At 42.5% G+C, this 27,937-nt stretch overlaps 3 protein-coding genes across 8 annotated transcripts; 2 read left to right on the forward strand and 1 right to left on the reverse strand.

Moving 5' to 3' along the window:
- Positions 1-68: 68 nt before the first annotated feature.
- Positions 69-3,443, forward strand: rassf11 (Ras association domain family member 11). Its single transcript, XM_086106568.1, has 3 exons — positions 69-139; positions 512-624; positions 712-3,443. Exons 2-3 carry the CDS (start codon positions 522-524, stop codon positions 1,980-1,982), a joined length of 1,374 nt encoding a protein of 457 aa, XP_085962694.1. The 5' UTR covers positions 69-139; positions 512-521; the 3' UTR covers positions 1,983-3,443.
- csde1 (cold shock domain containing E1, RNA-binding) lies at positions 2,947-22,898 on the reverse strand. 5 transcript variants are annotated; one of them, XM_086106516.1, is made up of 22 exons: positions 22,818-22,898; positions 17,076-17,778; positions 15,621-15,894; positions 14,398-14,580; positions 12,811-13,009; positions 12,618-12,727; positions 11,415-11,501; positions 10,421-10,518; positions 10,253-10,334; positions 9,704-9,832; positions 9,482-9,607; positions 9,174-9,389; positions 8,905-9,045; positions 8,671-8,835; positions 7,153-7,260; positions 6,178-6,356; positions 5,956-6,068; positions 5,748-5,867; positions 5,498-5,676; positions 5,254-5,417; positions 5,001-5,133; positions 2,947-4,317 (listed from the first exon to the last, which is right to left on the reverse strand). In XM_086106516.1, the coding sequence occupies exons 3-22, from the start codon at positions 15,744-15,746 to the stop codon at positions 4,270-4,272; spliced, it is 2,706 nt and encodes a 901-aa protein (XP_085962642.1). In that variant the 5' UTR covers positions 15,747-15,894; positions 17,076-17,778; positions 22,818-22,898; the 3' UTR covers positions 2,947-4,269. The 5 variants fall into 5 exon arrangements, with proteins under 5 accessions (XP_085962642.1, XP_085962633.1, XP_085962652.1 ...); XM_086106507.1 differs by having other exon boundaries at positions 12,561-12,727; XM_086106526.1 differs by lacking the exon at positions 15,621-15,894 and having other exon boundaries at positions 12,561-12,727.
- sike1 (suppressor of IKBKE 1) lies at positions 21,769-27,839 on the forward strand. Of its 2 annotated transcripts, none has more exons than XM_086106591.1 (5): positions 21,769-21,868; positions 25,506-25,611; positions 25,687-25,829; positions 25,959-26,072; positions 27,110-27,839. In XM_086106591.1, exons 1-5 carry the CDS (start codon positions 21,806-21,808, stop codon positions 27,242-27,244), a joined length of 561 nt encoding a protein of 186 aa, XP_085962717.1. In that variant the 5' UTR covers positions 21,769-21,805; the 3' UTR covers positions 27,245-27,839. The 2 variants fall into 2 exon arrangements, with proteins under 2 accessions (XP_085962717.1, XP_085962708.1); XM_086106582.1 differs by lacking the exon at positions 21,769-21,868 and adding an exon at positions 23,238-23,717.
- Positions 27,840-27,937: the final 98 nt, after the last annotated feature.

Here is a 27,937-nt window from a genome sequence, read left to right on the forward strand (position 1 = left end):
CCATAAGGCGCCTTTTGGTTGTTTAAATGCCGTAGGAAGTTCTAATTACTCTTAATAGGTCTGTTTTTTCCCCCTCCAGAGCAGAGTACTCAGACAAGCAGACAGTTCCGAACATCTTTGCCACAAGCACCACATCAAGGTAGGTCGACCTTTTTGAATTTTCGATGAATATACTATGCTTGAAAATTCAAGACCTCAAACATGGGAATATGTTACTTGATTCATATTCCCATTGAGGGTTGTTGTTTTTTTTCAGGGCAGGGCAGGTTTCCATCCGCATTATGTTGAACAGTAATTGAGATCTGAACATTGGCTTGGGTTTTATTTGATCAGATGTTTTTTTTTCTTTTAAACAGTTACAAGTGAATGACATTTTAAGTTGATTCGTAGTCCAACTCACATTGGGTTTACTTAAGATAGAACAAATGGTAATGTTGAAATAACACGCTATTTGTTTTTGGCTGCTTTATTTAAAAAATATACTTTATATAGTTTTTTTTTTTCTTCTCAGGCTGTGTACAATGGAAATCAAAGTGTCCGTGGACGGTCTGCCACGTTTGGTTTGCGGAGTGACAGATGAGACAACATGCCAAGAAGTGGTCACAGTGTTGGCTCAAGCCCTGGGTACGTGCCTATCTGGTGGAAGCTATACATTTATTTTTATGACCCCCATAAAGTTAAAAACAAAACTATGCAAAAAATTTCCTTCAGGCCAGCCTGGACGCTACATGTTACGAGAGACGTTCAAAGACTTCGAGAGGTGCATGGCGCCAGCTGAGCGGCCTCTGGAGATGCTAAAGAAGTACGGGGAACACGCCAAGGACGTCCAGCTCACTTTGCTCCACAGCGGCCCTTCAGTTTCCGACGAAATGAGCAGGGCCAAAGTGGGCCGACACCAGCCTTGTCCGCCACTGCGGAGGAAAGAAACCGGCGCTAGAGGTTGGCCTCGCAGCGGGTCGCTGAATCTGCATCGCCAGAGCTTCCCGCTGTCCTGCTTGAGACGCGACACAGACCAGAACAACGAGCACCTGAAAAGACCCAAAAGAAAGTCGCTGACCTTCATGGAGGAGGCTTGGGAATGGCTGGAGAATCTCGGCAAAACACAAGTTTATAGTACATCTTGCGATCAGGACAGTGGCAAGAAAAAGCCAGAAAAAAATCAACGAACTTTTCTGAGTGTCACACTTTCCGCCGCGAGGAAGAGTCCGCGGGAACAGAGTCAAATCCGAGGTCACAGAAACTCAAAGTCCGACTTGGATCAGACATCTTGCTGCATGGGAAGCCAGCAGAGGGTGAAAGAAAATAAAAAGTCCAAAAAAACACGTGCAGAGAAACTCTACAGCTTCTCCAATTCTAACAGTGAAGATGAAAAAAATCATCTAAGAGAGACTATCATATGCCAGCTCAGCTACCTTCAAAAGCTCCAGGTCCAGATAGGGTGTGTAGACAATGAAATTTTAGAGCTGGAGGAAAGCGGGAGGACCAGGGAAGAGCAGAAGCTGATTGAAGAAGAAATGGAGCAGATCAGATTCTGGGAGAACGAATTAAAGGCAGAAGAAGAGTTTGAGAGAGATTTGCAGAATCAGTTTCATGACATGAAAGCCAAGGTTGTGGACTGCAAGGCCAAACTGGAAGACTACAAAAACGAAATGCAAAAACTGGACTTCTGTGAAGCGCAAAATGTTGACTCCAAAGGGGGCCGACGAGTTGCAGATGACAATCGGACCAAAGACTCCAACGGGCAGCTCTTTGAGCCAGAACTAGATGTAAATAGTGACAGGAAGTGGACGCCCAGAAATTTCAACCCCTCTCCTGCTTCATTTCCCCCAAGTCAGATAAAGGAGCGCCGGCCCACCGGGCCGGCCGAGCTCAGGGAGTGGTGGGCATGCTGGTCTGCAGGCCAAAACTCCAAATCAAACAAAAAGACGACTGAGATACACCGCTCGGAGCTCACGATTTATTTAGGCAGTACCAAAGATTAATGAAGCAAGGGAAAAGTCAGTGTGAGTTGTTTGGCGCTTTGTTACTATTTGGTATTTCTCATGTAAATGTTTAGGAAGCACCAATGCTGTCAAACCAACATTGCTGGCATGTACTCCGATGTGAAAAGAGTTTTTGTCATGACCACCTTAAAGTTACTGCTTACCAGTGTCCACACTTAATCTATTTCCGTATTGTGCCGTGGGAGTAGGGCGGGGGGCATGGGTGCCTAAAGAAATGCTCCTTTCCAATGTTGCCCAAAGTGCCCCCGGTGTCCTAAAAAGCAAGTGTCATTTAGTTTTCTGTGGTCAAGTGTCTGCAAGATGCTGTCAGGTTTTTGAGAGTCTTTGTATCTTATTCCTGGCCTAAAACAAAATCAAATGTGACGATGATATCTCCCTCCATTGTCTTTAGTGTTGACCTTTACATTTTTTTGTCCCATTTCCATGAAAGGAGCTCTTCTTTTGCTGAGACAAATGTGTCAGTAGCGTGCAATAAATTTTTGTTGAATGGACACAAATTTGCATTTTGTGTACATTGTTATATTTATAATTTTTACAAATTTAAAAGTTCCATGTGGTCCTTTCTTAACTTTGAGCACCTGCCCCCCCCCCCAAAAGGGCTTTGCATGTCCCTGGTACAGAATCAGTTTGGAAATACCCATCCATCAATTTTCTAATCCTTTTTGGAATGTGGGAGGAAACCGGAGTACCCGGAGAAAACCCACGCAGGCATGGGTTGAACATTGAAACTCCACACAGGAAGGCCCGAACCGGAATGGAACCCTGCACCTCTCCACTGTGATGCTGGTGCGCTAACCAGTTGCTACTAGTTTGGAAAAAATGTTTTGTATATCACAAGGACACCTTACAGAAAAGTTACTATACTAATCGTCGGATCTTTCAAGTGACAGGCAGGTCTACTATGGAATGTCATTGATGGAAGTTAAAAAATAAATACCACCACTTGATTTTCATAAAACTTTAATTTGCTTATTCATTCAAGACCATTAACGTACATAGGAACCTCTGTACGCGGTTCAACTGAAACCCAGTGATCTCTCCAGACTGATCCTGATTCTGTTGTTTTTTTTTCCTTTGTTGTTTTTAAACTTAGTTTCTAATACATTACTTTCCCCCCCATAAATTTGTTCTCTTATATATGAAGTCTGATTTTAACTAAGGGAAAAAAAAAGCACACATTACATACAGTATTGTTTAACCCACAGGTTTGGGATGCATATCATTATCTCTACTTAACAAGAAAGCCATTCAAAGATTGTTCTTTATATCGGTGGCTGGCTGGGAAACAAACAAACCTTTTAAAGCCCCACCACCCCCTCTTTATTTTGCTTGTAGGTTTTTTTAGGCACCTTGTTTCTCATAGTAGACTGAGTTTCGATGGAAAAAGCAACATGTGCAAATAATAATAATACTTAAAAAAAAAAAAGAAAAAAAGAAAAAGAGATATAAAGATGCCACAAGGAATTCTGCACCTGGAAGAAATTGCTTTAGTGGAGCTTGTGAATACCAAAAAAAAGTATTGAAAGGCTCCAGCTTGGTAAAATTAAATCCCATTAGAATCGCAAATACACACATACACACACACACAACCCATGCTTTCAAAAAGCTCTCAAGTCAAGCATTTAAAAACTGCTCAAAAAAAACGAGCAGAGAAAAATCCTCGGTTGAAGCTCGCCCATGAGAAATATGATCCTCCTTATGGAGGGAACCTTTAATTTATGCATTTTGTAGGAAAGCATACAGTAGCAGAAATCTCACAATGAAACCATTTCAAGTGTCTGTGGGTAAAGAAGCAAACAAACTCGGGGAAAACAATATCTTGGAAAAGACACTCAAAAGACATGCAGTCACGCATGCGCGCACACTCATTCACATCAACTCAACAAATGGACACATTGACAGGTGCAGAATTCCAGAAAAAGCTCATTCCAAACCAATTGGGGGGGCACAGATGGCCACACAGTCTGATTTAGTGGGACGAGCCCCTGTCCCTACTCACAGCGATGATACATCACACATGCACACGCTCAAGAGATCTCATGTGCACTCATCAAGAACATCATACGATGAAGGCGGGGGCAGGGGTGGGGCTGGTGGGGAAAACTTGCCCCGCATTATCCATGGCTCCATGAATTATGTGGGCCAATTGCTGCATTGTGTGCGTACGTTCTGGGTTTTAAGCGTAGCGTGACATATCGGGTTCACTAGTCTCACCCCCCAAAAACCGACCCCCTTCCCCGCTTCGACCAGCACCAAACAGTATTGCTCAGTCAATGACACCAGGCTGGCGAGTCTTGCGCTCCACACTGAAGCCCTGTGTGGGAGACAATTGAATTTCATGTTAATAATCGCACGTATGTTCTATTAAAGTGATATCCAGAAAAGCTGTGTACAATGAAAAAAATCAATTATTCTTACGTAATGTATTGTTCAACAAGAAGGTTCAACAGTGCCCAAATTAAATAAAGATGTCATTAAATAGTAATTGTTGGATAAAAATGTCATTGAATTATTTATTTGCTCGTATGTCTCAATATATATTTCTTTCAGTATTTCAATGATGTATTTATTTCCAGATTCATTGATTTATTTTGGGCACTCCTGGCGCCCGAAATGGAAATCTGTCATTGACGCATCAAATTCAGTGGGCGGGATCAGTACGGGACAGTTCTCAACAAAGGCAAACACCACCCGATGCTGGTGGCCATAAAAACGTAAAACCACTAGAGGGAGCCATAAATTAAGTAGAGGGGCAAAACCACCACAGGACCGCAGTCGCTCTTATTGCAAGTACAGGCTAATTTGTATGGATATAGCGATTGCAGTTGTTTTGATCCGTCTCGACCAGACAAGTCATATCCTGTGCATAGGTCATAAATATGTCGACTTCAGTTTTACATATGGCATGTTGTGATGATACACATTTCTGCAAAGGATCCATTGAGGTATTCGTGATAGGCTTTGGTGCTTTCAAGACAAAGATTCCGATTGAGGTACCTTTGTATTGTCCGGACCACGTGGCTGTCGAACGATGACGAGACGAGGGGCACTGGCGTCGTCCAGAGTGATGCTCTTCAGTCTGTTGACCAGACGGTCGGGACGTGGAGTCACTACCGGTTTTGGCCCCTCACTGCAATGTCAGGGTCAAAAGATAATGGAGGTTTAGCTTAGCATGCCACAACAGTAATGTGACACTTTACAAATGATCAGTGGAACAATTTGATGAATGAAAGCCTCAACATGCTCCTACCTGACTCTGCGCACATTGCAGGCACTACATTTTCCTGTGCGTTGATTAAAGACAACTGAAAACTCCACTTCATCTCCAGTCTGGAGCTCCAAGCCATCTTGGACTTCTTTGACGTGAAAGAAAAGCTTCTTGCTGTCACCAACTTCGTATGTGATGAAACCAAACTAGGAGAAGCACAACATACTTCAGATTCCTTTTCTTTCAGCAAGAATCCTGTCGTATTGAGTTGGTGCATGACAACAACCTGGTCTTTGACGCACTCCACCAAGGCTCGACGTTGGGGCACCACATTACAGGCCATCTTCTGTCCGGTCTGAGGTATTGTGCAAACCTGGAATTTCACTTGTTCTCCTTTTTGCAGACAGTCAACCTTGTTAGCCATACCCATGATCCCAAAGGGATAACTCTGGCCTTTACCACCACCTGAAACAACCAAAGTGTCGATGAAAAAAAAAAAACAAGCAATGAAAATGCAACTGCAAGATCAGCCCCACCTTCCTCAAGGACCTCAATAAGCCCCTGATATTCTGTCTGAGAGGGGTCCACACTCCGTATTGGACGGATGATTTTCCCCACCATCACTGTCGTGCCAACATCATCTCCAATGCCATTCACTGAAAACGGTGCATTTTCTCATTGTTTATCGTGTGCAAGAAAAGTGACATTTGTTCAAGACAAAACAAAACTAATCCAAACTCATACCAGCAGCCACTTTAGTGACCTTCTCAGCACTGACTTTATTTCCCTTTCCCTTGGAGAGAGTATACTCCACTGTGTCACCCAACTCCAGATCATCCAAGTCCCCACACATTTCACTGAAAGTTGGAAACAACACACACTTTAACCAAGTATGTAGTTATCACTGTTGAGAAAAATCGGAAACAAGTTCTCCAAAATCATAAATAATTAAATTTAAAACTTCACCTATAGTGAAAGAAGATCTCCTGGTCGTGATTTGCGGTCTCGATGAAGCCAAAGTTATCCTTCAGTGTGGCGATGAAGCCTTTCAGTCTCTTGCCACCGCAGGCGCTACGGTTAACCACCCGGATGGAAACGGCACTCTGCTGGCCGCTTCTTTTCACTTCGTTGATAGAGAACTCCACCTAGAGGTTGAACGTGACCATGTCACACAGGCACCACAGCTGAGGAGCGGACTTAAAGGGTTCTCTTTGCAGGGCATCTAGATAAATACAGTATATTGTATAGGAAAGCTTAAAACCTAAATTTTCTAATCCGCTTATTCTCACAAGGGTCGCAGAGCGTGCTGGAGCCTTTCGCAGCTGTCTTCGGGCAGTAAGTGGGGGTACACCCTGAACTGGTTGCTAGCCAATTGCAGGGCACACATAGATGAACAACCAATCACGCTAACAATCACACCTAGGGGCAATTTAGAGTGATCTTAAAATATCAGATGTAAAATGTTACATACTAGCACGATTCAAAAGAGATTTTCTGCATTTACGGTTTCCCTTTTTCAAAAGGGGCTTTCTCTTAAGGTCTTTATGATCAATTCATTCCCACAAGAAATGCACAGAGCAACCACATAATGGGTGTTAAGACTGTATGATTAATATTACAGCTGAGTTGTGAACGGATAGAATGGAATGACTTAAGTCCGAAGCGTGAGCATTTTGAAGCACGCGCAGTACGGTACCGCACAGCGAGCACACTTTGCAAGCCTACCACCAATTTCTTCAGAAGAGGCGCAAGCAAAATGTCATCACAAACGACTCCTCGTAATTCTTGTTCCACATGCTGAAGAACCAAGTTGCAGTTTTAAATCTGAGTAAAACTATTTAAAACATATTCTGAAGTTTCTCTATATGGTCAGGTTTCTCAAAGAATCTCTCGGCATCACTACAGCAAAAAAGGATGTCAAAATATTTGATCAGATGATACCTTGTCTCCAACCTGTGGGCGAGATGATCCCTCCAGATCTTTTGTATGGTATGCCACAGTAAGTTTCACTCCACAGTCTTCGTAGGCGATCACTCCCTCCTCTGGTTCCTACAAAGCGACAAACTTATTCAATCCAATATAATTGTATATCAATTTGCTATTTTAGAGAATGGAGTGGTTAAGTATATGACCGCGCGGATCAAAATGGCAATCAACAACTCTTCTAAATAACAATTATCCATGAGCCACATCAAACACACAAGTTAAATGGATCATATGATTGAAGAGCTTGTTAAAAATATTATGTGCATGTGAGCTAAACTCATAACGCATTTAGTGAAGATTCCCAGTACGATCGTAAAGGCATGGGCGATGGCAGGTACGTCTGCTATAGTAACGCTCTCTTGAGATCTGAACCTTATCTTTCCCTGTGAAAATAGTTGGGAAGTGTGTCAAAGGGTTTGCCGGGTAATTATTGCTTGAAAGAAATTGGTAGGATGGATCATTAAATTAATTTTTCGTGGATTCCAGAGCTCAAAGCATGTCCCGGGAAACATGTATTGCTGGCATCCAATAACATGGCTGTAAACAGCGAGGAGCTAATTAACAAAAGCTCTCGGAGTTGCCAAGTTAACCGATTTGGATGCAATATTGACCGACTTTTCTCACTGCTCTGCTCCATGTATTGTCCAATGTACTGTATGTTGTATGTGGCATGTATTGCCCAATGCATGTAGCAGCACGGAGGGCCTATCGTCCGAGAAAAGTTTCTCCTACGGAAGACCAAATAATAGTCAAATTCAAAATTCTTGCACCTTTCCCCATAATCGCCCAGCCGTAATCCAGACCTTGTATATTCCCTTTTAAATCATATTGTTGATTATGTTATTTTTACTTTCAATAATTCTGCAGCCATACATCTTACTAAATTGCTGTTCTTTTCATCGCTATGAGTTAAATGGTGACCAAATGCATGCTGTCAGCTGCAAAAGTAAAAAAAAAGAAGCAATCTTTGTGTCTTCAGAAACCAACCTTGCCTACCATTTTACCCTAAAAGAGATGAGAGGAACAGGCACCTATTAGACAAAAATTCTCAAACCTAAACAGGGCTCCAGACTGGCCCGACATCTGGGCATTTTGCCTCTAATCTTTTGGGACCTTGCAAGTACATTACAGCATCTACTTGCACATGTGCGATTTAAAAAAATATATATTAAGATTGAATATTTTTTGTTTCTGACAAACTTATGCTACACATACTAAAAAAAAAAGTTAGCCTGGAGCCCTGCTAAAAATGTTCAGCTTGCGTTGTTGTGTCATATAATTGATTTTTGCTGCATGCAGCACTCTTGAGTCCTACCTTGTCTTTTTTCTAACCACAAGAGGAGGCAAGAGAAGTGGTCATTGAAAAAGAAAGCAAAAAAAAAAAGGGTAAAAAGAACATGAACCACGAGCAACCCTTTTTTAAATGCAACACGGCTAAATTGCCATTATCTGTTCAAATTAATGATACGGTACCTTCTCTTTGACCTTGCTTGGACTGGCATTTTTCGCAGTGGCTGACACGACATCCTTCTGCACCACGCCCACAAAGCGCTGCTCAGACTGTGTGTGAAAGGACACCGTGCCCTTAGGCAGCTTCTTGATGCGCACGGCATGGTTCCTCTGAGCAGAGAGCATATCCTAGCAAAGACAAGATCATTAGACTGAGCTTCATTTGGTCTACAGCGTTATGGGGAAAATGTAACGTACAGGCACGACAGTAAACTCCACTTCATCAGAGATGTGCAGTTGGCTCTCTTCCAGGACTTCACTGAAGTGGAAGAACATCCGAGCGTCGCGATCTACACACTTAATGAAGCCAAAGCCATCACGTATAGCAGCTATCACCCCCTGAAATAAGAATCGTTAGTCTGGATAACGTGTCTTCCACAAGAAACCACTAATTTGCATCTCTTAAGTGTGATTTCCCTCAAGGACCGTGTCGCCACAACACCCCGCCAACGTTTTGTCTTGCTCACCATTTCACGAGTCTCTTTAGTAACATCAAAGGAGTCAGAGAGAATGTCAATGTTGGTCGCCCTCTCCAGCTTGTCTCTGCGGTCGGTGGAGATGTTGAATTGCACATGGTCGCCCTCCAAAAGAGTCACCTTTGACTTTGTGTCCTTTTCACCAAACGGCATTTCTTTGTCACTGAATCCAATTCGAGCACTGATACAGCCTGGGAGAGGGTCATTCTGTGCCAGCAAAAGAAAGAGCGACCATTGATAAAAGGTGTATTCTACTCAAGTTATTTTCTAAAACGACCTTTGAGGTGTGATCGACTTGCCTGGTTTTTAGTGGGAACCTTAGGGATGACCTTGGTGACGGTTCCTTCAAACTGTTCAATGCTGATATCCTCAAAGATTACAGTCCCTTGAGGGAGAAGTTTGACTTCTGTGGCAACCTCCTTACCCTACGATCACAGGAACACGTGGTTCAAGAGGTCAAGCGAGATTCATGGAAAAACATGGGGAGTCAAAGTCGTGTAAAAAAGCTGGAGAATCCTTACATTTCTGTCTTTGATTGTGAACTCAACATCATCTCCCGCCTGCAGGGCCTCAAGATCGCCCTTAAACTCACTGTAGTGAAAAAAGATCTCCTTTACCACATCAGCCCTCTCGATGAAACCAAAAGCTTCCTAGAAAGACAACGGGTGGTTAAATAAGACAAAAGATGCATGTCTAAAATTTGCATAATTGCAAAAAGTCGATAAATCACAGTCGGCATGCATTACGCCTATAGGATGTGTCTAATAAGTGTAAAAAAATAACCAATTGTTCATTTATATTGTCATGTTATTTTTTTAATAAAACCCTTGCTTCAGGAATTAACCGCCCCCCCCCAAAAAATGGTCCTCAAAATCGGAAAGTTACTCAGCAAATGGGGTCACAGATTAGCAAAACTTCTCAAAGAAAAAAGTAATTTTGAGCCTTGCACATTATGAAACCACCAGAGAGTCTAGGCTTAAATAACTTACAATTATTGCTCGACTATTCAAGTCGAGTGTTTGGTGTTCGGGTGATGGCACAGGTCAAACAATGTTATCGGTGACGATTACCTTTGTAGCGCACACCACACCCTGGCACCTCATTTGCTTTTTCTTGACAAGTTGAATATTACGAGCGCTGACCGCACCAGTACTGAAAAACAGGAGGTGGATAGAGTTCATGCAATCTTATTGGAAAAAGGGAAACACGAATGACAAAGACAGAGAGCGAGAACTCACTGCTTGTTAGTCTCCATATAAAAGCTGACTTTGTCACCAGTGTCCAGGTGAGTATTGCCCTCCACATCATCAGGAGTGTAGGTAAGGTAGAACACTTCCTGCGGAAATCAAACCCACTGTCAAGCTTGGATATAAGGGATGGGATGCGGCCTGTTTAAATTAACCACATGTACGAAATCAGGAATTTGCACTCGAGATGAAGTCTGTGATCGTGCTGTTTGCACATCAAGAATTTTGCATTTGCGTTTCTCTGGGGCGGCGCACGGGAGGGACTGCATGGGTGGAGCGAGGTGAGGCTCCTGGCACGGAGCTTGGCTCCGCAGGAACAACGAGAGCAGAGGGCACGAGCTTCTGGCTCGACACTCTATACAGTGGAAACACAAGAGCGGACTAAAAACATTTGCTGGGACGGATGGAGGGCTAGCTTGCAACGGCGGGATTATAAAACAGTAGTGAGATATGCGTCGGCATCATAGTAAGAATGGACACGAGTTATCAGAGCTTGCCTTTTACATCGAGCGCATAGTGCCAAAACATGGACCTGTGCTTGTGTCCCACAATATATGTCCGGCAGAAAAGGGCACTTGAGCAAGTTGGTCAACAGTGACAGCCGTTTTGCTCCATCTCACTATTGAATCAATGTCTAAGAACAAATTGTGTGGCCACATAGGACAAGTTACACGACAATATGTCGAAAAACCAAACAAAAACAAAAAAATCGGACACGCCAGACATTCTGTCATGGCCGTGAAGCATCCCAGACAACCAATCGTTTATGTTATACGATTGGCGTACAAGGCCTCAAGTCAACACAAAATCAGCCATGACAGTGGAAATGCTTGCGACGCGCTTGTCAGGTTAAATTTGGGCTACATTTGTGTGGTCTGAGCTCGGCCGAACAGAAAGCAGTCAAAACATGAAACACAATTATGCCTGTTGTGTGTTGCCATGAAATTAGAGAGATGGATAATTCGGAAATGTCTTGACACATTACCCCATTACGCTCATAACAGACACTTCCAGTGGGCACCTGGCCGGGAGCGGATTTCCCGTCTAAAGTTCCAGGAATTGAGGAGACAACCTATACAAAACAAGGTCGTTATTTAACAAACATCTTTGCCAAACTTAAAAAAGGGATTCTAAAATTAAGCTGAAAACATGAACACACACGCGCACAAGCACGCACACACACACACACACACGCTCAAACCTAAGTTGACTGCCACTTACCATGGCAATGAACACAAGCGCTCACCATTCGTGACGCACTGGCCAAAGTGGAGCTGGGGATTTAAATGCCTTGCTCAAGGGTACAGCTGTGATTGTGGGGTGTTAAAAGGTGATGTGCGGGCTGCTCTACAACTATTGATTTGTCTTTGTAATCTCGTGCAGGCACAAAATATCCATTTTTGAATTATTATCCATTGGTCTGCATAGAGCATGACAGAGCTCAGAGTAACGTATAGGGTCCTCTTGAATGTTGGCATGTTCGTTTGATTGATGGATCATCCACATTCCGCTGCAAAATGAACTATGGTCTATAAGAAATCAACTCCATTTGGAAGACTCCTCAATTGAGATATACTCAATGAGGGCATTGACCCCCAATTACAGACCATTTGAGCATGACGATTAATCTTCCAGACATCCCAAAGCCCAAGAAAACATACAGTATGAAGGACAACACGCTAATGCAACATTCGGCTCAATTGATGTAACAAAATACAGTCGCTGTATGAAAATTCCTGCCGTTAAAACATTAATAAAGCTCAATTTTGATTGCTAGAGCAGAATTACATTTTTTGCTCCTTGTTGCACTTTTCAATGGTGACTACCCTTACGGCATTACACTGAAAGTTGTTTTCAATATTTGGAGTCATAGACTCAAATAATAAAGTCTTAGTATTTATTCGTTCATACTTTGTTAGCAGCAGAATTTTTAATACAGCTTATGCATTGCGGCTCTCAATGTACAATTGGCGTTGCTATGGCAGCTCGGTCTGCGTCTCTTGGTTTTTGTGTCTTTTCATACTGGATTGTATGGCGAGCTCATTCATACGCTTGAAAAACGTCAACACAACTTAAGCATTTTAAGGCGACAGACAAGGACAGAACCAAATATAAAACGGTGTTCCTTAACTGGATGAATATAACCATGCAGCACAGTAAAGGGATAGGCGTGCAAGTCTGGCCCCACCTGGCCTGAAATGCGCTCCTCTGGCAGCACCTCTGGCTTAATCTTTAGCAGCTTCACTGCTATGGGCTTGCCAGTGCGCCTGTCAGAGGACACTTCAAACTCAACATCATCTGCGAAGAGAACAGCGGAGGAAAAATAACTTGGTGTCGGCAGAAGCAAGCACACAAGTTTCTGTGGGTCCAATATTCCTCACCTCCTATTTTGAGGTCCTCCAGGTTGCCACAGTATTGAGAACAGTGGAAAAAAAGACGAGCCTGTCGTTCAGAGCACTGGATGAAGCCATAGGAATTCAGAAGCTTCTCTATCACCCCCATCTCTCTAATGCCAGGGCCTGTACCATTAGCATATGCAGTGTGCCCATTGTTATGGAGCATTCCTGGGTCAAAACTCATCTGGGGAAGAGGAAAGAATTTGGAGTTAACATCGCAGACAATCCGAAATGTAAAACAAGTGTTCAAGTGTTCCCCGCCAACGTTAAGACAAAAAAAATAAAAACAAAGATTTGCAAAACCATGCATACAACACACGTAAAAAAGTGGGAAGGCGGGAAAAAACAACTCAATAAGTATCTCTGTACAACAGCAAACATTACACTTACAGCTGAATTTCAAAACAATTCAACCCATACATAAGTAGAATGGTGTTGCACGAATGATCCAAGTTGCATGCAGTAAAAAGTTTCAATTTGTAGTTTGAAAGTCATTAGTACAGTAACAAGTGCCATACAGTTCCAATTTCTAGTAAAACAAAACCTGCTCTGCTCCCTCTACTGTCAGACATCCTGTATGGGTCGACTTTGGTCCAGATCTAAACACGGACGCGTTTTCATAGACCCAGAGCTATTTTATGGTTAGTATAACAAAAACCTGTCATTTAACTAGAGCAATTTTAAGTAATTCATTCATCTTTCCACTGGAATAACACAGAAAGCCTTTGTGTGAATTTATGCCCCCAGAAACAGCTAGACTGATTGGATGTATAGATGGTTTTAAGAGGACCCCAGGAAGACTAACAGTGCGTAAAGGCACAGCTAATGGGGACCCTAACAAATAAACAACTACATCTGTCTCTCTCTCAATGTGTCTGTCTTTCTCCCTTTCTAGTCTGAAACCCAGACATGGGCAAAATAGGGCACGGTGGCCCGCATCCGGTAAAAATGACAGCACTAGTTCTAACCTTGGCACGATTACTTCCTGCAAGGTGGAGGGAAGAGGGCCAAAAGGACTTGGCCTGACAATACTGGACGCAAAGGCTCAGTCATTTAATTAGCGAGAAGTGTGGTCCTTGAACTGCTGTGTGTGTGTTTTAACTACCCTGAGAACATTTCTGTTGTGCTACAGAAATAAAATTGACTTGGATTAAACAGATAAATTAGGAAATACAAGTTCTAGAAATGTTTTAACAGTACGTCCAGTTCAATGTGAAAATCATCAGTAACATTTGTTGGAAGACTAAAAAATGTTTATATTTGTCAGTTATTTGACGGCCTTGAAATATTTGGGATTGAATTACAATACACGGTATACATCTTGATGTTCAACCTTGCCTTTAAGATATTTTCTTGCAGTGAACCGCTCTAGCTGGAGAAACCCTGAACTAAGTTGTGGCTCACTAAGAAAACCCAGAAGGGGGGAGTGGGGGGCAAAAAAAGCCACCCCACACACCTTGGTTAAACATGGTTTTACAACACCATGCGCAGTTCATGCTGTTAAGGCACATTATACATTATGATGTTATAGAACTATAAAAATCCTTCGGGACACCCAGCATGCCCTCTTACTGATCTCTGATACAAGGGAGTCCGCTTGTGTTTTTTACTTCCTGACAGGTGGTGGCACGAGACTGACGAGGAGCGGGGAATAGACATGGGAGCGGTCGAGGTGGATGCGCCGGTGCTGCGAGCCACCGGGGGCTCAGAAGTGCCCCTTCCCACTTTTGACATTTTGGCTTGCGCTTGGCTATGCTGTTGGAGAGGAGCATTTTTACTACCTTGATGCAGACAGTAGCGATGGTCATGCACACTGAAACAAACGGTGTGCTGAATTTACTCGCTGTTATTTTTTTTCAGTGGCTGCACAAAATCACCCGGATTCAGATTTCACTACGTTCAACCATTTAACGAAATAAAATGCAGTTTTCAGTGTACTGTCGTCCCAAAAGGTACTCAAAATATCAACATCCAATCTTTGCCAAAATACTGCGGAATTTTCCTTCTCGACACAGCTATTACATCATTGCCACATAACAGCTCAGCATCATGGTAATCAATTGCAAAAGGTTAGACGGAAAAACTTTAACCCCCCCTCCCATCACTCTGAATGATTTTCCCTGACAACGGAAGAAGAAAAACTAAAATCAACTTAAAGCAGTGCAGATCAAACATTTCTATGGCAGCATCCTAAAGGTTACTGGAAGAGTCAAATTATTACACTATAGAGGGAATATCAAAGGAAAAGACAAAGAGCAGTGCATCTACAGTGGAGAGTGGTGATGAGTGATGGGTTATGGGGAGAGGAGGGGGTCCAAGATCAGCCTCTTTTATTGGCCCAGTAAATAATAACTTAGTCCAAAGAGTGGAAAGGTTCTCATTTTGATTGTCCATTAAAACGTGTCAACAAAAATCGATCTTCGGCGGCCAACGGCCAGTTATCTCCTTTTCTTGGCCTTGGTTTGTGGGCAGTGCTTTGCATGTGTCTGGGTGAAATTGGGGAACCTGTATTGATTTGTTTCGGGGTGGAGGGGGGCTGGTATGTAGGAGGCCAGAACAGGAGACGTGAAAAGTTTGATACTCTTCTTGGAACAGCCACCCTGGAACAATACTCCAGAGCAGAGGCTAGTCTCTGGAGCCCAGAGGTGATGGAAGGTTGGAGTGCCATTCACAGCAAATAGATAGACGCGGGGGGGCCAAGGCAGGCTGATGGGCGTTCAATGGGAAGGGTGGATGGGCATTCGATGGAAGGGCAGTGGGGCTTTTTAGAAAAGAGGTGGCAATGTGGAACTTACAGATCGGCCATATGGCGACAGGCTGAGTCCGACTGGGGATGTGCTGCTCAGCTCAGCGCTAACGAACGTGGTGGGTGGTGACGCAGGCATGGTAAATTCAACAAAGCCTTTCCAGGGGCTGCCCATATTTTCCCATAAACTCGAACCACACTTGCTTGAACACCTTTGCTGATTTCAATAAGTATCTTTTAAGTGACTGTTTTTTCTTTTTTGCTTGATGGTAAATGATTACCGTAGCTCTAATGAAACCACCCAATGATACACCGCTGGATGTCTGCAGGGGCGAAGAGAGGAACAAACAAGATGGGTGAGGCAAATTGGTCAGCCAGCCACAATTTCACAAAGCAGGAAAGGGGGTTCGGGCTCTTCCCTGATGGGGAAGTGTACAGAATGTCGAAAACTAATACTTAGAACATACCTTGAATCAACCGTAAGTGCACGGCGTTTTCTATCAAAGGTAATCAACCACAGCAAAATGAAAAACAGAATTTACTCGTTTTTTGGTTCAACTTTTGGATCATTTAAGTATCATTAACATTTTGAAAATGACATGTTTTGTTTCTTCAAAAGATTACATAAAACGAGTGTGCATCAAACACGATGAAATTGTGACAATTTAGGTGAATGAATGAGGGTAGATCAAGGGAGAACCCATTCAATAAATTCCAAAGTATGGCACAAATAATGTTTCTTTTTGCTGACTGGGAGGTTCTCACTGTACTACTTTGAAGTGGGAGCCCAACAGCCTCAAGCCAAGGTGAATTGCGCCATATGGTAGCGAGCCAAGAACGTAGTGTAAAAGCAAATTCCCCAAACGTGTTCTTGAGCCTTGGCGAAGGTCTCATTCCACCAAATTTCTGTGCCGAGACGCTGCGGAAAATTCATTTAACACTGAGGAGAGCAAAATTAGGAGGCTAGAGCAATTGAGGGGTGTTCCAAGTGTTGCTCAAGGAGACTTCTGTGAGAAATGAATTTGTATTATTTTTAAATACCCAAACTTAACAGTTGGGTTGTGTATGCGGTACTTTTTTGAGGATTTCCCATTTGGGCTGCAGTAACATTCTTGACCAAATGGGTTCCAATCAGAAACAAAACACTTATACCGTTTACTTGGCATTTCTTACCAAGCTGAACCCACAATAGCAAATCAGTACTTATGTTTCGAACAATAAATGCCACCGCTTCAAATGCAGAAACTCTGGGACATATTCCTGCTCTCTTTGATACACCTGCGAAATTCGGCTACACTGACAAACACTGGTTGTTTACCTTTGAAAATGTCTCTAATGGATGAGTTACACGACTGAAATATAACCACCATTTTTGCTAAGTGGTTTAACAAACTTCAACTTTTAGGAAAAATCACAGAAAGCTTGAAAACGGGGGGAAACATTTGATGCATAGCGAAACACTGGTTAACATGTTGTGCTGAGAATACTGTACATGAAGACCCACCTTTATCAGTTGTCTTGAAAAGGTACTTCGCAGGTTCTTGATGACTAATACGTTGTTGGAGATCTCTTCATACACGGTCCAACACACACACGCACGCGCGCACACTTGTTACAGGCTTGTGGCACAAGTTGTAGATGCTTGCAGCAAGCAAAAGCAGGAAGAAATGTAGCGAAGGTAGAAAAACACCGCTTGGAAAAAGAATCCTGGATGAAAAACAGTGGGTGAACAGAGGGGGGGGGGGGGGGGGGGGTTTGAAGTGTGGGGAGTTATGAGGAAAAAATAAAAAATAAACTAGCAGACAGCAGCTCACTCTACACCCCGGTGTCGAGTCGGTGGTGTGATGAGGATGAGGAGAGCTAGGAGCAGCGTTGGGACGTGTGCTTTGTCAAAGCTGTTGAGTAGGCACAAACTTCTGGTTTCAGATCAGTTTTCTTCTCACAATAGGTTGGGGCGTAGGATTGCTTCTCTTCGGCTTTTGTAGACTGGCCTGATGTTGGTCTTTGGTCAAGTCAGGATTTGGTTACACTTTGTTGTTTTGAACCCTTGAAATGATCATGGAGCCAACATATCTTGGGAGTCTCGGGAGTTGCAACGTTGCTTATTTTGTTTTTGGAAATTTCTCTTCGGTTTCTTTCTTGTGATCTGAACTTTGAAGCAGTTGCGGATGGTACAAAAAAAAAATTCAGTCCCGTTTCAGTTCATACTGTTGGGATAGAAACACAGCGACAGGGACGAGCCGTTAATATTTTTTCAAACAAGAAAATATACATCAAACGTTTAGGTTCAAAACACAGCAAAATACAGTCGTGGTGTCCCTAGATTTCAAATGCCCGGAGGAAAAAGGCTATTACGCATCCCAAGTTAACTATATGTCATGTTTATGATGTATACTATCAATATATGATTTAGCTCCATGCTATCACTGCCCGGTGTTGATGCGTGTGGAGTTGCGTGCAATGAACATATCGTGTGACTTGAATTGGATGTGTAAATCGATCCCCCATCCCCTCAAAAAAAAAAGATAAGGCTGAAGATAATTGCATTTGCAATATAATTGCAATTTGCCACTCACAAAGACTGTGAGTCAAATCATTGGGAGCAGGGTGGAGAGGTTCAGAGCAGGCATAGATGGCAACAATCTTATTAAAGCCTGGCGCGCGAGGTATGCATAATTTTCGGTGAGTTTTCCATCTCACAAGACCTTGAGGCGAGTAGCTAACATGTTTGACTTTTTCGCCTTGCAGCGTTAAAATGAATAAATGAATGAAAATCATAGTGTGCACTGTGTATGTATGTACAGGCTGAAGCATGTGGCTGTAAGGGCAACAAACCTTTCACAGGCAAGCTAGCACAGCTTCCTGATGTGTGCTGCCCATATAAAATAAAAGGGTTGACTTCGATTCATGTGTCGGATGTTTGTGTGCTCACACACACGGGCTCTATATTGTGTCCGCCACTTGACAAATTAAAGTCCCCATTGGCGCTTATGGGCGATTTTCAGAATGGATGGTCCAACCGGATGGTCAAACGGTGACCCACTTCGAGAGTCATTCTATTCTTTACAATCTGAATCAATATGCAACTTTCATTGCTTGAAGAGATAAAACAAATAATTAGGCTGCGATTTGGGCTGTTTTTTGGGTGTGAATGTCTTTCGGGTGGTGAAAAAATAGCTTTCGTGCCCACTTGCTCTTTGTGACATGCCAACACACCCATGTAATTAATGGCCCTTTATACGCTTAAAATCAATGAATTTCAAAAACGGTTAGCAAGAACCCGGCAGAAGGTCAATGCAACGCAATACTGCTTAATCAAGTCCCACGCTATCCAATGTGATGTGAATATGAGGCTTGGTAAAGCGCTTCGAACAACATCAAGTTTCAGTACACTCCGTTCATTAAGTGAGGTTATTTTATTAAGATTAAGCCATTTTAAAATCAAAAGAGCATACATGGTTTATTATAATAAAGACAAATTAACTTGTTTGATAGAAAAGGACCTTGAAAAAAATTACTGTACATTAAATTGCATTAACAATTTTCATGTGTGTGTGTGTGGGGGGGGGGGGGGGGGTCACAATTAGATTTTCCAAAATTAATCAGATCTAATCCGATTATGACGTACAACCATCCTCTTGGAACTGTAGTGCAAATCTACTCTTGAGGGTCCCACTGTTGACCAAAGAAAGACTCTCCTCATAGGAGTGCATTAAACTACAGTATGTATTCTGTGTCACATGCAAAGGGGGTTGTGTTGCAAAATGTTTTGGGGGGAGCCCAACACGCGGGTCCAAAAATAGGTTCTCCTCAGATGCATGTGACTGCAGTTGACTAGATAGAGTACAGCAAGAAGGCGGGAGCAACAAGTGCTCGTGCATACCTTCAGATCAGGTCGTGATATTTATGGCTGCATTGCCCTAATGTGATCTTGCGCAACAGTTCTCAACACAACCACGTTTTGCGTACCCAAGAGTGCATGTTCAGTCAAAGAGTACATCGGGGCCCATTGAATAGGAGATGGATTCCATCAATGGGTTAGACATGAGACTATGACCTAAATATTGTATAGAGCTTTAAAAAACAGGCTGAGAGGCAAGGCCGAAGATATAGCTCATTTTTCTTTTTCAATTAAATGTGTGGGGCAGTATAGTTCATTGCTAGTACATACGTGCAAGTTGTGACAGGGAGATTGTCAAGCATCGTGAAATGCTTCAACGTGGACTCTTTCAAATTCAGTGAGCTTTAACGTTTTGGATCCGCCACAAATGTTTCAGTTCAGGTATTAAACTATAACACGATATCTACATCAAAAAAATTAAGTGCTTTACTTTTCCTCAAACAGTACATTTTAAAATGCGTGAATAAATTATAATTATCCATTAAAATTGCAAAAGAACTGAATGAAGCCCATCGGAGCCGACTTTCGGCAAAGGGGGGACTACCACCTGGACTGGTTGTCAATGTGTTTATTAAGACAGACAATCTTTCACACAGTAACCGAGGAAATGAAAGCTATGTTCACCCTGCAGGTCAATTGCATTTTTTTGCCCGTATATGTGACATGTAACTGATTTTTTTTCTTGCAATTTGAAAAGTAGAATTCCAATTTTTTTCCCCCTGATCTGATCCGGGCCTCTTTTGTATGTGGATATAAATTACATATGACTCCAATGCGACTGCATTATGGATGCTTAGCTCATGCTCATTCTGACCTTTACTCCATTAAAAGCCAAATAAATAACTGTAAAACGTTTATTCAGTTCGATTAACATGATACATCGACACATAACGATAAACCTTGCCTGGGAATTTTTTTTTAGCACAAAACAACATCTGCTGCTCATTTGAGAACAATGCCCTTTTTTTATGTACTGTACACCCTTGATTATTTGATTACCGGTTATGGCAGACAACTCGCATCGTACTAACTTGCTCTCTCGTTTTGAGGCCTACGTTCGGCAAAGTCGATGCTATTTCAGCAAAATTAGGCTAAGAGCTGTCAACTATTTTGTATCATTAAGTGAAGCGCTGTCTGTTTTATTTCTACTTGCACACCGTTTGGCACCGAGATAAATTTGAATTGTGGATTGATCACGTTGAGTTCATGATGGCCACTTAGTTCTTATTTTGCGTCTTGGGCGCTACAGCCAATATTTCTCTATACGCTGCCAACTTCATCTCAGCACACCTAGAGAGATTAAGAATCTACTAACATAGCTGAAATTAAGTTACAAAATACAAAGAAAACGAGTGAAAACAAACACGTTTCATTCTACTAGTCTTTCGGTGTCAAGCCTAGCTTATTCTCCGGATGTCAACCTGAAACATGGAAGACAAACAAATACCGGTCATGTTATGGAAAACTATTTGCACTTTGTTGCATTTCTGTTTGATGGTGTGATATTTTTCTCATGTAAAATATGTGCCTAGGCTTAATCAACATTGGGGAACAGAGGAAAAGTGTTACAAATGTTTTAAAGTGGTTGACCTTTTAAAATTGCATGACAAGTCAGAATGGTAAACTTCATTTTGTCACACATCATTGTGTCAAAGTTGCTGAACTTTTTAAACTACATTATTTAGTGAAGGGAATTCATTACTATACACTAGATATATACAGTGCCCTCCATAATTATTGGCACCGAGGGTTCAGATGCGTTAAAAGCATTTCAATTTCATTTTAATTGCAGAAGCATACTCTTGTGCTGAAAGTTGGTTCACAAGACACAATCAAGCTCCTGCTCTGGACGTCTCAGTCCCCAGATTTCAACCCCATTGAGAATGTGTGTCGTGAGCTAAAGAGGAGAGTGCAGAGGAGAGGACCGAAGTTACAGGATGTTTTAGATAGCGCAAAGAGGAATGGTTGAAGATCCTTCTTTCTTTTTCCTTACATCTTGTGAACCATTACAGAGATTAGGTTCTGTTTTGTTGGCAACGGGTGGTTGTACAAAATACTAATATCAGGGGTGCTAATAATTGTGAAATATGATTTGTTGTTAAAGGATGATTTCCTAATCTGGGAATTCTTTTCTCATTGAATAAATACACCATTAATTCTAAATGGGGTTAAGTGGGAAACTGTTTTAAAAAGGCTGCAATTTCAAACCACTCAGTGGGCCCACGCTTGCTCCAGAACAACAAGCCCTCTGACAGGAATCGCCATGTGACTTCCCAGCAGTCGCCATGCTCAGCTGGACCTGCCAGAGGCCTGAACAAACACGTTGCAACATAATGCAGCCGTCCAAGGCGCGAGAGCATTTCCAGAAGGACGTGCGTGTCATGAAGCAAGCGAAGGTGGTTTGCCGTCAGTCGTTCCGTTTGGCTCGGCGTAAATGCCTGTCGCTTTAACAAAAGAAAAAAAACTGCGTTCTCTCAATGACCTTGTCTGAACAAACGGAACCAGGTAGATTAGCACTAAGCTAACTATTTGGTGCTTATGTCCAGGGCGTTACCGATCGATTAACGCAGCAATGGGAAAGCCAGTCTCCCCAAATAAGTTAGTTACGGGATATGTTTGTTTACTGTATTCAAAGTATTAAACTGAGGCACAGGAAATTCAACACGACCGTACAATTAAAAAGGTACGAAATACGCTAAAGGGAAAACACTCCTTGGAGCGATTCGTTGCTCATATTTAAGTTCAATTTCTGTATTGAGATGAACTTCAGGGGAGATCACCCAATTGTACACCACCCGTACCGCACTGGAACGAGTTTCGTTTTAAGAGCGAGTTTCTAAAATGTAGTCTTCTAATCGTAGCCAAACTGACTTTTAATGATTCCTGTAGACTCCGGTTAACGGGCACCGTTAAAAAATAGCCGCACGAGGACCGGACAACAAAGAAGCCGAATGATGAATTTAAGATCGGGCTTATCTATATTTGCTGCTATTCAACTGTCACCGACACGAAATCAAAATCAAACTATTAGACAATAGTCGTGTCAACACTGTGATGTCTAGATATAATCGCGAGAATGTTTTACAAGCGGAATCTGGTTAGGCCGTGCCCGGTGCTAGTGGCTAAAGCTAGCTTGCTATGCTAACCTGGTGGGTCCTTGTGTGGGGTGATTTATGCTGAGAGGAAAACGTCTGCTCCCACCAAGGCCCCCAAAAGCACGGCGAAACGAGGGCGAAGGAGTTCAATTTAAAACTCGCCCTCGCTACAAATTGTATCCACCCGCTAGACATATTCATACACGTGTTTGAATATAATAAGGAACCGTAAATTATTATAAAAACTCACCCCAACAGCTTTCAGCACTGTCACCAGCGCCGCTAGAAGCAGCACGGCACATTACGTAGTGAGTCTGAAGGCAGCTATCGCGATATTTACCAAACGCTCGAGAGCCAAAGAGTATACAGGAGGAAGAGAGGAACTTCTACCCAACTTGTTGTTGTTGTTTGTTCACCCATGACTTTAATATAGTATCTGTGAGCAATTCTGAAGACTTTTTTTTTTGAATTACCTTTAATGAGTTTTAATCAGTTGGCCCACTCTCAATACGACTTGTTTTGTAAGGTGATTTTATTTGAAATGTGTTAACTCCGTTGAATAATTTGGCACTGCTGATTTGTTTTCTGGAGTTTAATTCCCCGATATTTGCCACCGAGGATACCGCACATTACCCTATCAAATAAAGGGGAAAAAACAACGGGGAAAAGAAAACATAATTGCGGAAGTGGCGTCATCATAGTGCTCCGGGTAGAGATACGAATTTGACTGCAAAACACACACACTGCATTATACGTGTTTATCGTACGACCGAAATTGCGAGGTTTATATTCAATCGGCTAGTTTTTATGGTTATAATGTTAGTAGATATGTAGTAGATAAACGCGTACCCGCAACAGATTCGGAGCTATCTTTAGTGCACCAAGACAACAACGCTAGCGTCGGCTTAACACTACGAGGTTGTTTTAGCCAACGGGAAGTGGGCTGTGTGAGTAGTTTGTCAGCGCTACATTGACGGTCTACATCAGGCAGATGGCCTGCACTTTAGAGAAAGTGTTGGGTGATGCGCGGACACTGCTGGAGAGGTTAAAGGAGCACGACACAGCCGCCGAGGGCCTGATAGAACAGTCCGGGGCCCTCAATCAGAGGGTGCATAGCATGAAAGAAGTGGGAAATAGTCTTCCAGACAAGGTAAAGGATAAAACAAACCATTCCACACCTAACAACGTTAACTGCAGCTATTCCCTTGTGTAGCTATACCAAAAAGCCTTCAACGTCTGAATTATTTCCAAACACAGTAATATTCTGCATTTTGTTTGGGTTGGGTGAGAGAAGAGTTGTCTGACCATACGTGTCCTGCGATTGACTACTGACCAGTGCAGGGTCTAGCTCATAGGTGTCAAACGGCGGTCCTGCAGGGCCGTCGTCCCGCATTTTTCAATCTTTTCCTGTTGCAACACACCTAATCCAAATGATCAGATAATCAGCAAGCTCTTCAGAAGCCTGATGTCGATCCTGTTCATTTGAATAAGGTGTGTTGCAACAGTTAGTTAGTTAGTTAGTTAGTTCCGCCCGCTCCTATTTGGAACATTGGGCGACGAGCCTCCTCCATTTGTTCCGGTCACTGGCGACCTTTCTTGCTCCATGCCAGCTGACACCCATCTCACTGAGGTCTTCTTTGGCAGTCTGTCGCCACGTCTTCTTTGGCCTACCTCTCTTCCTCTTTCCACCCTCTGGCATCCAGTCCATGGCCACACTTGCCGGTCTCTCTCTTGGCAGCCGGAGTACGTGGCCGATCATTTTCCTTCTCCTTTCAGAGACAATGTCTGACAGTTCAGCCACTCCTGCCCTCTTCATCACCTCCTCGTTGGTGATGTGGTCTCTCCATGAGATCCTCAGGATGGATCTCAGGCAACGCCGATGAAAGACATCTAACTTGTTGGTAATGTTGGCTGTCTTCATCCATGTCTCACAGGCGTAAATCGCTGTTGGGATAACCACTGACATATAGAGGCGTAGCTTGGTGGTCGTAGTGATGGCTTTCGATGACCAGATGTTGCGGAGGCGTTGGAACACTCCCGCAGCTTTACCAAGTCTACTGTTGACGTCTTTCTCCACACCACCTGTATTTGAGATGTTACTCCCAAGATATGTGAAGCTGTCAATGTACTCTATGTCATGTTGGTGTAGAGTGAGTGGTTGAAGGTGTTGGTGCTGTCCGACGGCCATGGCCTTGGTCTTTTCCTGGCTAATTCGTAAACCGACCTTAACTCCGTGCTCATGCAGATTGTTGGTCAACTCCTGGAGTGCGGGCTGGGTGTGACTTAACAGAGCCAAATCATCTGCAAATTCCAGGTCAGCTAGTCTGCTCCCTCCCCACTTGATACCAACTTCTTCCCCTGTGATGGACTTCCTCATCACAAAGTCAATTATGATGATGAAGAGTAGGGGTGACAGAATGCAACCCTGTCTTACACCAGTGACAATGTCAAAATCATCAGTTGTGCCACTGTTGGTTTTGACACAACAGGTTGAGTTGTGGTACAATGACCTGAAGATGTTGATGTACTTGAGGGGTACAGCATATAGCTGGACGATCTGCCACAGTGACTCCCGGTGGATGCAACAGGGAGAGATGGAAATCATGCAGGACAGCCGTCCTCCAGAACTGCTCACCTTCCAGGACTGAACTAAGATCACCTCAGGCAAGAGCTAAATTCTAGCTCTTTGCTTGGGGTGAGCTTCTCTGTCATCAAAATTGATGGATGGACCTAACTATGGCTAAAAAGCAAAAATGCATGGAGTCTTCATGCAGTCAATGGAGCAGCCATTAGAAGCAACCTCTAAAACGCAAGGGATTAAAAAAAAATTCCAGCAAGTTTATGATTGTCAGTAGGTGTGCAAGGCTCAGCAGCCAAGTAATTTGTTTGTGTGTGTGGGTGTGGCTTTACATAATTCATTCCGTCTCTTTTTCTTCAGCATGCAGATGACACTTCTGAGATCCAGGAGATGATCAAGTACAAGCCTCATGTCCTTTTGACTCAGGAGAACACTCAAATCAAGGAACTCCAGCAGGAGAATAAAGGTTTGGAAACATAAATTCCCTCTGTTCTGTCTGTATTCCCAGTGTGATCCTTTGACATGCATTTAATGTCTGCAGAGCTCTGGTTGTCTCTTGAAGAGCATCAGTACACGTTAGAATTGATTATGGGCCGTTACCGTAAGCACATGCTCCAGATGATGATGGCCAAAGAGGAGGTGGACACCAAACCCGTCCTTACACTCCATGAGGACCATGCAAAAGTATAGTGGCTGTCTTTACAATATTCACATATTGCTACAATCCAACGCAGAGAAAAATACAGTTGCAACTTAATTTCATAATCCTCAAAATTCACGAGATTGATAAATATCGTATTGGCTTTTATCCAGGAAGTGCAGACCCAGGTGGAGCGAATATGCGAGATGGGCCAGGTGATGAGACGGGCCATGCAGGTGGACGATCAGCGCTATTGCTCCATTCGAGAGAAACTTGCCCAGCTGGAGGTGACTAGACTTATTTTGTCCCATTCACAGTGATAAGATGCATGGAGAAGAAGAAAAAAGATGCTAATAAATGTTAGTTCCATCCATGATCCGAACTGCTTTATCCTCATGAGGGGCGAAGGCATGCTGGAGCCTATCCCAGTTGTCTGGCTAAATATAAAAAAATAAATAGAGGAAGAAATTATTCTGCTGAATCTTTTGTCAATATTTATATTGTGTGATGTGCTCTGTTTTCAAACATTGTCATGTTCAGAAATTTGAAAATGTAAAAGAGAAAATGTTTATACTAAACAACAATTTTGAACTGGCGCTTTAACACAAATGGAGCAGCGTCACATAAAAATTGAGCATACAACAATACTGAATTTAAAAAATATTTTTTACTAACACAAGTGGTCAAATGTTTGAAATCTCCACGTGGTGAATGTTCGGCAAAAGTCTTAAAAATCTGCGTTACGGCTGGCGCTCTGAACCATGAGATGCCAGGGGAAAACTGCGCTGCAGTTTGTACATGCGGTACTCAAATCTAACAGCAAGACATGGCTAATAAGGAAGGTGGAAAAAATTCTCAAGAAATGAGTGTTTTGTAAATGTTAACCTGTGAACTGTTAAAATTGAAATTTGTGTGGTGTTATAGAATTACAAACCTTAATACCTTACCTGAAAGACATACATTATTACTTTTGTAGTCTTGTTTCACGCCACATTACAAATACAATTTGTGGACTTGCCAAACTTAGATTAATATTAAGAATAGTGTTATGGTAAATGATTGACAAGATAAGGGGCCTATATACTATACCATTTTACGTGACAAACTATGACAAACTAAATTAAAATTACAACACATGGATGTCGAGTCTAGACCTCCAAATTGGTTTTCCAAGGTTATCTGACAGTGCAATGACAAAAGAATGGCGATTCTGGTCATTTTTGCGTATTCTGACACAAATTGCAGAAAAATTCTTATCGGGCAGTGTTTTGGTTACCTGTTGTTGTTGATCCCCATTTGTCCCTTGTCGCATTCTCTTGGTCAGATTGAGAACAAGGAGCTGCGAGACCTGCTGGCCATCAGTAAGGACTCAATGGCAGTGGCGAAAGAGGAAAGCACCCAGCCAGCAACTGCAACACATCAAAACAAGCCCCAGCCGGAGTCCAGTGATTTAATGTGAAGTGCTTCATATGGAACTTTTAGGGCCTTGGTCCATGTTATTGTGTTCATCATGTTAAACCATAACATTTTTGTAGTGGTGCAAGTTTGGATGATAATTGTTGATTTTTCATAATTAGGTGCATGATCAAATTGATGTTAATTCAGTGAATACATTTGAAAAGAACAATTGTACAGTATGAGCAAAGGAATTTTGTTGTTTTAGGCCAAAGATATATTTAATCTATAAACACGTTTGTTTCTACCTCTGCTTTTCATTCGCTTGCTCATCATCACCCATGTAATACATTTTACTTGAAGCAGCCAAATGTATATTGTGAGCTGTTTGATGCCAACACGATGTTTATTTTTAACGCAAATTTAAGGCTTTACAGTATTCGATTTGTAGAAGACAGCACGTTTATACCGTAATCTCCAAATGTGGCCACACTTCTTCATATTGGAGTACAATACTGTACTTCTTTGTCATACAATCTACCTATAGTTGTCTCAGGAAATCAGAAATACTATATTAAAAAAGGTGTACTTTTGTGGCAAACCAAATGTCTCTCGTAAAATTGTAAATACGATCTTAGCAATAAAACTAATGTATTTTGGGGAAATGCAGCGTTTATATTCTTTGGAAGTCAAGTCCGTGTAGTTCTACCCTGGCGCATGATAGTATCGCGAGAACTATGTGCTGCGTTCGGGTAAA

This window comes from Hippocampus guttulatus, chromosome 1, assembly GCF_054856545.1.
Source record: "Hippocampus guttulatus isolate MCC_2025c chromosome 1, RoL_Hgut_1.0, whole genome shotgun sequence".
NCBI lineage: Eukaryota > Metazoa > Chordata > Actinopteri > Syngnathiformes > Syngnathidae > Hippocampus > Hippocampus guttulatus.

Bases quoted from the DNA above. Each gene is read 5' to 3' on its own strand.
- rassf11 (XM_086106568.1), top strand. From the start codon at position 522: ATGGAAATCAAAGTGTCCGTGGACGGTCTGCCACGTTTGGTTTGCGGA. The intron at 625-711 runs GTACGTGCCTAT...AATTTCCTTCAG, and splicing joins AGTGTTGGCTCAAGCCCTGG to GCCAGCCTGGACGCTACATG.
- csde1 (XM_086106507.1), bottom strand. From the start codon at position 15,746: ATGGGCAGCCCCTGGAAAGGCTTTGTTGAATTTACCATGCCTGCGTCA. The intron at 11,502-12,560 runs GTTAAGGAACAC...TGTTTTGTATAG, and splicing joins TGCATGGTTATATTCATCCA to GTTGTCTCCTCAATTCCTGG. The intron at 4,318-5,000 runs GTACCTCAATCG...TCTCCCACACAG, and splicing joins GTGGTCCGGACAATACAAAG to GGCTTCAGTGTGGAGCGCAA.
- sike1 (XM_086106582.1), top strand. From the start codon at position 23,559: ATGGCCTGCACTTTAGAGAAAGTGTTGGGTGATGCGCGGACACTGCTG. The intron at 23,718-25,505 runs GTAAAGGATAAA...CTTTTTCTTCAG, and splicing joins GAAATAGTCTTCCAGACAAG to CATGCAGATGACACTTCTGA. The intron at 25,830-25,958 runs GTATAGTGGCTG...GCTTTTATCCAG, and splicing joins TCCATGAGGACCATGCAAAA to GAAGTGCAGACCCAGGTGGA.